A 12,635-nucleotide genomic window follows, 5' to 3' on the forward strand; every position below is an offset into this window, starting at 1 on the left:
ACTTTTGAAGGGCTAATTGGTACCCAGCTTTCACTTTGGAGAACTTGGTTCTTCCCACTTACCGTACCCTCATCAGGGTCATAGAGCCTCTGTATCAGCTGCACTGTCGTGCTTTTCCCACAGCCGCTGTTCCCAACCAGGGCCACCGTCTGCCCACTCTGAACCTTTAGGTTGAGGCCCTTCAAGATCTGTGAGGGAAAAGAGAGAAGAAGAATCATTTACAACAAAATCCTGAAAGGGGACTAATTTGATTCAGTTTTAAATTTGAAAAAAGTATCAAATAAGGGAATAAAACCCCAAAGGAAAAAGGATATAAATATCAAAATAATAGGGAGTTTAGGTCCTTTATAATGATGAAACAATCCATCTGAGTTAGGAATTCTTGTAAATATTGCTTACAGTACCTTGACATTAGCTCGAGCTGGATAAGAAAAATGAACATCATTGAACTCCAAATTCCCTTTGATGCTGTCTGGTTTGTGTCCTCTCTCTGAAAAACTGTCAATTTTAGGACTCTAAATAAAACAAAATTCAATGACTATTCCATCATAGGACAAACAATTGCACTTTTAAGGAATATGGCTTAGCAAATTCCAAAAACAGGACCTGGAATGGCTCAGTTTCCTTCACATGAGACAGAACGCTAGTTGTAGATTTTGTGTGTGCATGTGTGCATGTGTGTGTGTGTTGTGTGTGTGTGGAAGGAAATATTCCTTCTCAGAAAATAGACATTTTCTGAAAAGTACAGAGGGACATATTAATTCGATTTCTTACAATATCTTGCTTTAAGCTTTTGGCATATATTCATAAATTTTTGAAATGGTCAGAGATGCATGCTTATACACCTGTGATAACAAGACATATTATAATTGATAGAGCCAGGTATTTTAGCTTGTTCTGAAGATGAGCTTATTCCTAAACAACACATGCCATGGATTTGGGTTGTGAAGACTGAAACGTTGGTTGGGGCCAAGTTATTTAGGAGCAGTGTAAACTGCAAGTATATTCAGAAACCACTCAGTTTTCTCATGACTTAGGACAATGACACAGAAGGAACTGCCTGAATTAAAGGGCCAAATTTCATTAGCGACTTTGCATTTTATCCACAGAAATGTAGCAACATGTTTTAATATGTGAAAATTGTATTCTTTATTTCACTGCAGCTGGTAAAACTCATTCGATATAGTGGGTTAAAAATCATATGAATCATGCAGTGATTTTTTTCTTTGAAGGGGGCAACCCACAGCAAAATACACGGCTAGTTTTTCCACCATTCTTCCTGCGTATGAAAGTCATAGTATTCTTGGTCTAGCTACACCTTGGAAGAGAAAAAGAGAAAACCTTGGAAGAGCAAACGTCTTTACTCTGAACTCTAATAATAAACATTAGTGCAGATGTACTTTTCCCAAATGAGGTCAGTGTTATTCTATTATTTTAAGATGAACTTTTAGAAATATTATTAATAAGAGGTACTTTTGTTCTCTCACGAAGAAAAGGTTCCTTATTTTCACATAATTAATTTTCACAGGATTTATAACCCAAAGCCAAATTTAAGTATGCAAGCCTCAAAGTACGTTTTGACATGGAATGAATAAGTGACTCACATTATCTATAATACTGAAGATAGCATAGGCTGCCCCTCTTGCATTGGCAAAAGCATCAATACACGGAGCGGCCTGTCCAACACTGAAAGCTCCGACCAGAATTGAAAAGAAGACCTGAACAGGAGAATATGAGGAAAAGTTAGAAGCAAGCCCCATTCTGGTGCCCACTGTTACCTCAGATATGACTGAAACACATATTACACTAAGGATTGAGTTTAGTTTATCCTTTTAACATTTTGTTTTTTTATTTAGCAAAAGGGCAAAATTTATAAGGTTAATATAGTATTCCGTCGCTCAATGGGCTTCTTCAACATCAAAAATATTTTTTTTTTGTCTAGCTTGCTGAACTATCTGTTGTTCTCCTGAAGTTACACAGAGTCAAAAAGATTTCTCAAACCTACTTCTTTGACTCTGAAGCTAATGCCACTAGAGGGAAACATTTCCCATCAGTATTGTTATTCAGTTCTTTGTGACTTTCTACACCTATACATGAAATTACACAGAATGTTCAAAATGAAACATGAAGGATTTTGGTCCCATGGAATTTCCTATTTTTTAAATAGCATTTTCCATATGTATTTTGATAAGATTTTTAATGAAAGAGTAACAGTTCACATATTATAAGCCACTAAATCACATCTGTGTGCATTAATTCCTTTACACAATCATTCTATACTATAGCAAACAAAATCTAACACATTTCCCTTTAAATTATTATAGAAGCACCAGGAATATAGCTTCAGGAATCCATATAATTAACATAACTAGGAAAACATAACTGTAGAGAAATTACTCCTTTCTCTCTGGTCATGATGAAACATCTACACGTAGCTTGACTGTTCTCTGAAGACAGTAACAGTAACACTTCACATACCCAGAATTCAAATATCCCTCAAATATCTATCCACTATCTGCAGTACCGGTAAGGACCAGTAAGGAAGCAAAGAAGTCTCTACCAAAATAGACGCTATAAAGCTCATGCACCAGAGCTCCTGCCTTTTACGAAGAGGGTATTGCTGGGTTCTCTACATCATGACTATCATTCTCCAGCCCTGCTGGGAAGACATCACCATCCACATAGTACAAATGAGGAAACCAGGTCACAGAGGAGTCAGGATTCTGTCTCCTTCACAAAATTTAGCAAATGAGGAAGTGAAGAAGGTGGAGAGCTTATGAGCTGACCACCAGGAAGGAGACCAAAATGAGAAAGAATAGACTCCTCAATTATGAAAGCTCATCGAGCAAACAGCCCTCAATATCATTGGAAACTGAAGATATCACCCCAGAAAACATTTTCAGATGATTAATTTTTACAATGGCCCTCATTTTTCACCAAAGAGCCAAACTGTGTTCAGTATCCTCTGTTTAGAAACACAGGGAAGTGTAGGTTTTAAAAGGTTGCTATTTGAATGGTTACATGTTGTTTTGATCATCAATGACACCTAAAGATGGTCACAAAATATTGTTGGTTTATAAAAAATACTGCTGGTTATAAAAAAGGTTATGGAGGGGCGCCTGGGTGGTGCAGTCGGTTAAGCGTCCGACTTCAGCCAGGTCACGATCTCACGGTCCGTGAGTTCGAGCCCCGCGTCGGGCTCTGGGCTGATGGCTCAGAGCCTGGAGCCTGTTTCCGATTCTGTGTCTCCCTCTCTCTCTGCCCCTCCCCCATTCATGCCCTGTCTCTCTCTGTCCCAAAAATAAATAAATGTTGAAAAAAAAAATTAAAAAAAAAAAAGGTTATGGAAAGATATGCATCATAATCCCAGTTTTGAAAGAAAAATACATACATACAGAATGATCTGGAGAATCTATACCAAAAGTTATCATTTAAAAAAAAATTTTTAATGCTTATTTATTTTTGAAAGAGAGAGACAGAGCATGAGCGGGGGAGGGGCAGAGGGAGGGAGACAGAATCTGAAGCAGGCTCCAGGCTTTGAGCTGTCAGCACAGAGCCCGACGCAGGGCTCAAACTCACAAACTGTGAGATCATGACTTGAGCCAAAGTTGGACGCTTAACTGATGAGCCACCCAGGTGCCTCCCAAAAGTTATCATTAAGTATATATGGATTAATAGATTATAAGCAGCTGTAAGTAGTTCATAATTTTGAAAACTCTGTTTTCTAATCCTTTGTATAACTAATGTACGTTATTTTTAGAATCATAAAAGAAAGCTATGTTCATTCTGAGAAACAAAATGACTTTCCACCTTATATTTTGTATAGCCGATGTTTTATATTCTATAAATTTAGCATTATCTCATACTATGACCTATCTATAATAATATTTACTTTCTTTTTTTAAAAAATGTTTATTTTTATTTATTTTGAGAGACAGGGAGAAAGAGAACATGAGGGGCAGAGAGAGAGGGCAAGAGAGAATCCCAGGCAGGCCCCACACTGCCAGCCCAGAGCCCGACACCAAGCTCAATCCCACGATCCTAGGATCATGACCTGAGCGAAAATCAAGACTCAGATGCTCAACAGACTGAGCCACCCAGGCGCCTCTGTTTACTTTCTTACATGATGAAACTCAATGGCACAAAGAGGATGCCTCCAATCCATATTTGTTCATTCATAAATGTATCCAATTTTTATTTCCTTTTATATGTTATATAGCTTTTCAATTGGTCTAAATACATGCCACTTTTTTGGCCCCAACTCATAATTGTGCCTTGTGTATCCTAGAAGGCCAGCTCTGCCCAAAGGACAGAGCAAAGACTCACCAAAAGAAAAAAGCCTGTAATCATGGCTCATACTTCGAAAAGGAGGAGTATGAAAGGAAACAAAAGGTAGATGGATAAACAATATTTTTGGTTTCTTCATCAATATTAGGAAAACTACTTACTGTCATTGCATTTCCAATAGTATATTCTTTTGCTATAACTAGAGTGGATCCATACCAGAAGGCCAGTGCATATGATGCATATATTAATAGGAAGGCAATGCCCATTGAAATGCTTGCTGAAATCGCCTTTTTAATTCCAATCTTTTTGGCATTTTGTAGATGTTTCTCATACCTACCAGAAAATGAGAGGCAAATGTTGTAACAAGAAAACAATCCACAATCAGAGCCATATTCACCTCCTATACAGTTGGAGGTTTAAGGAAGAAAGCCATCAAAGTAAGAAACTTGCTGGGACCCAGCTTCCTGGGAAGTGAACCAATTCAGGATCAGCCAGGACTAGAACCCATCTGAACCTTCTCTTTACTGGTGGTAACTCACCTCCCTTGGTCCCTACAGTCTCCTGTAGCTGTTCCAGTATTGAACGTCCCTCCGGGATATGGTAGAGCTTCACCTTCACCTTCATGGCCAGTATCACAAGCCAACGTTAAGGTGGAAGAAGAGAAACCAAGCCAAACAGGAATGGCATCAAAATGTAAATACCTTTCAGGATGCCGAAAATAGCTAGACTCTACACAACTCAATTTCTCTTCTCTAGGCAAGAGAAAAATCTCCCTCTACTGCTCCATTGCATGAGGGACAGAAATTTTACACTCTACAAGTACTTAAACTTGGGCCTTTGCTGTTTTGTTTTGTTTTGTTTTGTTTTGTTTTGTTTTGTTTGTTTTCTGGTCATGCTGATCTTCAACTGTCAAGCCAGGGAACAAGGTTATGAAATGATCACTACTCATAGGATATGGGTTCTTACTGAATTTTTTTAGATTTTCATTACGCTTTCTGTAAAATGGAGTAAATAATGCCTACCTTGTAAGATAATTATGGTACTGAAGAACAACATTAGAAAGTAGTTACCACAGTGCTGGTACACAGTTGGCACAACCTAGTAATTCCTATTCCTGTTATTATTACTATTATTGTTTAGAATTTAATCTCCTGAATATTGCTCATTCTATTACTTTTGAGTAGCAATTAAAATTCATATTACTGGGGTACCTGGGTGGCTTTTGAGTAGCAATTAAAAATTTTTTTGAGTAGCAATTAAAATTCATATTACTGGGGTACCTGGGTGGCTCCGTCAGTTAAGCGTCTGACTTCCACTCAGGTCATGATCTCACGGTTCGTGAGTTCAAGCCCTGCGTTGGTTCTGTGCTGACAGCTCCGAGCCTGGAGCCTGCTTTGGATTCTGTGACTCCCTCTCTCTCTGCCCCTCCTCCCCCTCAAAAATAAACATCAATAAATAAGTAAAATTCATATTAGTGGCTTCTAGGATGTCATACAAAGGCACAAATGTCTACAATGGGTCTGTTAAATTATAATTTTTTTTACATCAATTTATATTAAATCTACCTTTCCATGCTAGAAACAGCAAGTGTGTAAAATCTAATTTGGGATTCCTAAAATTAGGGGAAAAAACACAATGTATATAAAATGATACTGTAGGGAAAATATATAAAAATAGTGTGTTGCCAACAAAAAACAAATACCATTCTTTTTAGTTTAGCCAAATGAGATATTGAGCAGGTATTAGTTTTTTTTTTTTTTTTTTGAACGTTTATTTATTTTTGGGACAGAGAGAGACAGAGCATGAACGGGGGAGGGGCAGAGAGAGAGGGAGACACAGAATCGGAAACAGGCTCCAGGCTCTGAGCCATCAGCCCAGAGCCTGACGCGGGGCTCGAACCCACGGACCGTGAGATCGTGACCTGGCTGAAGTCGGACGCTTAACCAACTGCGCCACCCAGGCGCCCCATAGCATGTATTAGTTTTTTAAAAAATGTAGTTGTCACCAAAAAGTTTCTTTGTTTAATTACTTAAAGCAGCCAGCTTTCCAGCATGCTTTCCTCAGTCCCGGGCACTGCATTCATTTAGCAGAGGAGCGTCCCTGGGGAGACAGCCAGCATGCCACGTCCAGCACTGTGATGAGTCTCGTGTGGCTGGGCCCCAGGGCCCAGGGAGATTCAGGCCAGCCCCGTGTGACCCCCAGGCTCCGGTGACAGTGGTGGATGTGCTGTAATTACCTTCGCTTAGGTGGCTTGCTTACTGCGGCTAATGGAGCGGTACTGATTACACTCACATCCTGAGGTCCGAGGGAGGGTTAGTGTGCTCTGTGTGGGCTATTGTGTGCAGGAAGCAGCAGCAAGAGAGAAAAAGGAAGAGATTAGAGAAAGGAGCATCTCAGTTTTGAAGAGGGCTTAAGGAACAGAAAAATAGAAAACGAAAATGGAGGGGATTAGGGGAACTGTTGCTTTCAATGCTGGAGTATTTCCAGAGAATTTCTCTTTCAAAAAGTTGTAGGTATCAGGAGTCCCACAGAATGGCAAAAACAAACAAACAAAACAAACAAACAAAAAACACAGAATCATACTTTCACTGTATTAGGGAATGTTGTTTAAAGAAAACTGGTTGGGGACATTAAAGTAAGGCAGCCTAGCCTTTATCAGCGGGCCTTGATCTGGCATTTTGGTTTTTGTATGTCAGGTTCCTTTAGAGCAGGGTTCTTGGCCTGGGATCCATGGTCAAGGAATTTGAATGTGGAAAAAATCATATAATTATTTTCACTGACCTATACCTGAAATTTAAGTATTTCCTTGGATTATCAATGCAGGCAACAAACCCTGGTAGAATTAACAGTAACTATGACTTTGTTGCCAGTAGAAATCCCGGATCAGTTTTATATCATGTTACAAGTGATACAAATATCTTGAAATAACTTTTACCTGTATTTCTCCTTCAGAGTTACAGTAGTTATTGAACCCATAGTTCGCTCTTATTAATATGTTACCAGTGAAAGCACATATTTACTATATCGTAATTTAAAAATATTTTGAAAACTGTACTTCATTATAATTGGTTTCCTTGGTAATGCTATCTATTTCTGTCTTAGGAGTTTAAAATCATTACTCTAAGAAGGGAGTCCATAGGCTTGATCAGACTGCCAAAGGGGCCCACGGAACATAAAACGGGTAAAAACCCTGCTTTAGGGGCTGACGTTAAACTGTATATTTTGTGGGGGAGGGATTAATACTAAGAAAAGGAAAGCAGCAAACACATACCACAGAAGAATGAGCAACAAAAAATATAAAAGCGGACAGAGAACCTTCCTGACCTGTCCAGCTCTTTGTTCTGGCCCCCAAATGCTATCACAGTCCTGATGGCCCCCAGAGCCTCCTCGGCCACAGCTCCTGCTTTTGCATATGCAGCCAGTTCTTTGTCACTAAATGCCGAGAGTATCTGGACAGAAGAGAAACATTCATGACTTTTGTATGGGGAGAAAAGTTAAAAGGCAGACTGTCAACTCTTCATTTTACTTTTTCTTTCCAAAGTCTATCTATCCCTTCCCGAAAACTGAAGTCACGAAGTGAACGGCACTCAGTGTACCAGATCCAATGGCTTCTCCACCCCCTACAAAGGCTAGATCTGACCCACCCTGGTGATCTGCTCCCCAAGAGTAGTCAGGAACAGAAAATCCACATATAATTCTCTAATACATTTTGAGGAATAATGTCACGTCCCATATCTACTATGTTTTTTTTTCTCTTCTAATTGCAAAATAAACTAAACTAAAATCTTAATGCTTTGGAAAATCACTATTCTTTCCTTTATTGTGTCATGATTTCTAATTACAGTAAAACCTTGATGTGTGAGCATAATTTGTTCTGGAAGCATGCTTATAATCCAAAGCACTCGTATATCAAAGAATTTCAAGAACCATTGGCTCAATTGTGACCATGTGACATTCGGCATCACGGACTACTAACAGTGCAAGACATGACTCATTTATCAAGTTAAAATTTGTTAGAAATGTTTGCTCATCTTGTGGAACACTCGCAGAACAAGTTACTCACAATCCAAGGTTTTACCGTACTATGAACACAATACTTGCAGATCTACTCATGGGCATTCTAAGATGGCTAAACAAGATGCTGCAGGAGAAAGGTAAAGGAATAATCCAAATAAAAGGGATACAAGTAAGTTACCAGATAAATCATCAACCTCCAAAAGAGAGAAAGTTGTCAGAAAAATTTCTCAACTCTACAGTATTGTCTGAAGTAGAACAGGTTATACACATTTTATAGCAAGGCAAGACTGGCAGGGTGCCACTTAACCATCACAGGTAACACTTAAAAGTAAATAAACCCGAACTTTAATTTTCTTATATTCATGCAATGGTTTGGAAGAATGTTATGGTTTAAAGTTGTGTTTCCTTTATAAGGACATACCGTGTAAGTAGTTTAAACTGCTATGCCTGACGATTTACCCAAAGCAATAAGAGCGGTGAGAAAAATCTGTGAGGTAATAACTGACATTTTAAATCACATCAGAAATAAGTTTCTTCATTACAGCATTAACAACATGCTTCTTATTGTGGTTTCAACCGACATGGAACACAGATCTGCACAACTGCAAGAACCAGAGTCCTGCATATTAAAAATAGCTCTTGTATGTGTGGCCTGACACACGTGAAAACGCCCCGGTTTCACACACCTTTGCCCAGACAGCTGCAGAGAGTCCCAGGATAGGGCTGATGGCCATTATCACGAGGGTGAGCTTCCATCCTCTAATGAACCCTACTATGAATCCTGCAAAAAACGTGGCTACTGCTTGAAAGAACATTCCAACCTTGTCACCAATTCCTTCACTGATTTTGGAGATGTCACTAAAAAAGATCACACTAAGTGGTTACAGGCAGGAGATCTTCGGCTGGAAAGCTGAAGTAGACATCTAACAAACACACAGACAGGTAAAACTTGTTCACGCTACAGCAAGCCGCTTTCACAGTCTTAGCCTCTTGAACGATATTTTTCCTCACCTAACTACTGCACAAAGGAAGAGTTTCAGGATCAGTTCATGCCTCTAAGAAGTTAGTATCATTAAAGTTGATACTACGGAACGAGTTAATCCTGTCTGAGAAGGATTAGCATTTTGAACATATGAGTCAATTTGTTTAAAAGCAGGAGTTAGGAAGGGCATCTCAATGGTAATTGGAAAGTGCCACTTGCTTCTACCCCGGGCCCGCTTCTGAACCCACTCTATTCTCCATACAGCAGCCAGTGTGATCCTTTGAAAACGGAAGTCTGAACGTGTTACTCCTCAGACCAAAAGCTCCCAATGGCTGCCCATGTCACTACGAGTCAAAGCACAAGGCCTTAGTGAGGTCGAACCAGGTCCTAAATGTCTTGACCTTCCCTCCTTTTTTACTTCATTTGCTCACTACACTTGTGCCAGGGCCTCCAGTAAGAAAAAGTTTACCATCTATCTCCCTCTGCGGGAAAGTAAGCAACGATGACAGTGAGCTTAGTCTTGTTCGCTGGTATAATCACGAACATCTAGAATAGTGCTTGGCACAAGTAGCCCCTCAAATACTCGTTGAATAAGTGAAGAGCCAACAATTAACTAAGAAAAGTCTCTCTGTGACTTCATTCACACATTTACTTTTTCATTCAGTCATCTAAATTGAATGTATAACATCTGTCAGGCCCTGTGGTAAGCTCCACTGAGAGATAATATAAGATGTGAGCACATCTTCACATTAGCCTACCCTACCACTGAGGAGAACAAATTAACATAAGGAAAATGCATTGTGGCACAGGCTGTAAATGCTAGAAAGGGCTATCAGATGATCTAGTCCCAGTACGTATTAAACGCTTCATCTAGTAATTGTTTTAAATTTAAAACCTAACCATGACAAATGTTCGCATAGTTAGTGGTTAATTTTGTTATGAAAGTCTGACATTAACAATACACTTACTCTGTTAACCTTGTATTCAGTTCACTAGTGTCGCTGACATCAAACCAGCTTATTTCTTGTCGTAGAACAGCGTGAAAAAACTCCTGCCTAATTTTCCTGACTTGCCGGCCGGCTGCCAGAGTCCAAAATGAAACCTGTATATAAGCAGCAACAAGAACTCCAGCACCTAATCCTGAGTAATAATATGCATATCTGGAAAATAATTAGAAAGTTTCTTTTAAATACTGTCCTTTTTTCATCTCTTTCAGGAAAAATCTTCAGAATTGGCAATTAAGTTTACTGAAATCACAAAGATTGTGTAGGACATCATAACAAATACACATTAAAATCTTTTCTCTTTTCCAGAGGCACCTGGGTGGCTAAGTCAGTTAAGTGTCCAACTTCAGCTCAGGTCATGATCTCATGGCATGAGTTCGAGCCCCGTGTCGGGCTCTATGCTGCAGCTCAGAGCCTGGAGCCTGCTTTGGATTCTGTGTCTCCCCCTCTCTCTGCCCCTCCCCAGCTCACACTCTTTTCTCTCTCTCTCTCAAAAATAAATAAGCATTAAAAAAATTTTTTTTCACCTTTCCTCTTTTCCTAAATTTTAAGAGGATGATGGCAAATCTATCCACTTGAACTATCAAAGAAAACATAATTTTTTGTGCTTAACTACAAAAATCATGACATTAATGATTTTAAAACTGATACTGACAATGTATAAACATGGTATGTTTTTTCTTTCATTATTTAGATTTTAGACTTGTATATCTGATCCTATTGAAAAACTTCACTACTATTCACAGATTACAAGTTACAGGAATAAAGAGACCAAACATGTGAAGTGGGTCTTAGTGTAAGTTTTCTCATATTGTTTACAGAAAGAACTCCCCCCCATAACCTCTTCCTATTTGGCAGAATTTGAAAATATTTGTTTAATAGTATGCTAAATATGTCATAAATTCATACTAATTTTGAGTAAAGTCTTAACTAAATTACAGGAAAGTTAGTATCTTTAAAAGAACAAATTCAGTTTTGACATTTTCAAATACATTTTTGATATAATTTTACAAACTATTTCCAGATAAAAGCCTTTTGGGTCTATAATAGTATACAGATGTGCTCATTTAAATCAGCAACATTGATGGATAAGTAAACATACAAACATTATGTTACAGGCTCTTGAGATTTCTATTAGATCAAACTACTGTATCGATATTAAATTTACTGACATTGATAACTGTGCTGTGGTTATGAAAAGAATATCCTGTGCTTAGGAACCACACTGAAGTTTTTATGAATAAAGGGCCATGATGATGTATGCAAGTTACTTCAAATAGTGGATGTGATGGGGGTGGGTATAAATGATAACAACAGGTCAAAGAATATAACAAAAGGTAAAGAGTATACAGACACTTTTTTATATTCTTAAAATTCTCTGTAAGTTTGCCATTATTCTCAAATAATACATTTTTAAAAGTACATCATAGGGGCACCTGGGTGGCTTAGTCAGTTAAATATCCGACTCTTAATTTCCACTCAGGTCATGATCTCAGTTTGTGATTTCGAGCCCTGAATTGGGCTCTGCACTGACAGCATGAAGCCTGCTTGGGATTCTCATTCTCCCCCTCTCTCTGCCCCACTCCCACTCTCTCTCTCTTAAAATAGTTAAATAAATGTTTTTAAAAAGTACATCATATATATATATATAAGTACCTACATTTATATATCATAACTATATATATATATATATATATCAGCCAATTACCTAGTCATTTCTTCTTCCAGAATTCTGCCTGGATTTAGCGTTGACAATGAAAAATTCACTAAATAAAAACAAAACAAAAACAAAACAAAACAAAATAAGACATTTTTGAAAGGCTGAACTACTAACAGGCATTACTAGGTTTTAAAAATCTTTTTTCCTTTCACCCTCAATGAATTCTTTTCACTTTACTCAAGTAAAAAATCCAAGGGTTTAGATGCAGGACATCTCTAGGGTCCAGATGGGGAAAGGTGGCCCTCCCAGGTTCGCCGCGGTCCTGGAGAGCTCAGGCCTTTAGCAAAGCAGCTTTCTGAGGCAGCAGAGAGGAGCGGATACAGAAGACAGAGGAGGAAAAAATAAATGGTCTCAATAGAAAACACAAGATTTAAGGGGCATTTTTTCTTAATGGCTAAAAGCACTTTATAGATAATTGTTTTTGTTGATTTTATTTCAATATATGCGTGTTTTCCCTTACACGTTTCCTTTTGTGGTAAGTAACAGAAAGGCTGAGTTACATCCATTGTAAAGGAGGGAAAATTATATTGTCTATTAATTTGAACTAATTTGATAAAACTATCAATGTGCCATTTATGTTTTAATAATAACAAGCACTTACTGAACATTTATTATATACCAGGCT

At 38.3% G+C, this 12,635-nt stretch overlaps 1 protein-coding gene across 1 annotated transcript in view; it reads right to left on the reverse strand.

Annotated features, from left to right (window-relative positions):
• ABCB4 (ATP binding cassette subfamily B member 4) overlaps window positions 1-12,635 on the reverse strand; it is a 70,817-nt gene that overhangs the window by 45,662 nt on the left and 12,520 nt on the right. The window contains exons 4-11 of the mRNA XM_047097194.1: window positions 11,999-12,056; window positions 10,255-10,446; window positions 8,991-9,162; window positions 7,612-7,736; window positions 4,449-4,620; window positions 1,605-1,718; window positions 405-515; window positions 63-188 (exon numbers count right to left, since the gene is read on the reverse strand). Coding sequence (XP_046953150.1) covers window positions 63-188; window positions 405-515; window positions 1,605-1,718; window positions 4,449-4,620; window positions 7,612-7,736; window positions 8,991-9,162; window positions 10,255-10,446; window positions 11,999-12,056 — 1,070 coding nt within the window. The remainder of the gene's footprint in view (window positions 1-62; window positions 189-404; window positions 516-1,604; window positions 1,719-4,448; window positions 4,621-7,611; window positions 7,737-8,990; window positions 9,163-10,254; window positions 10,447-11,998; window positions 12,057-12,635) is intronic.

This window comes from Lynx rufus, unplaced genomic scaffold (genome assembly GCF_022079265.1).
Source record: "Lynx rufus isolate CCGP_SWC_20201006 ecotype Redwood Valley unplaced genomic scaffold, mLynRuf1.p SCAF_4, whole genome shotgun sequence".
Lineage (NCBI taxonomy): Eukaryota > Metazoa > Chordata > Mammalia > Carnivora > Felidae > Lynx > Lynx rufus.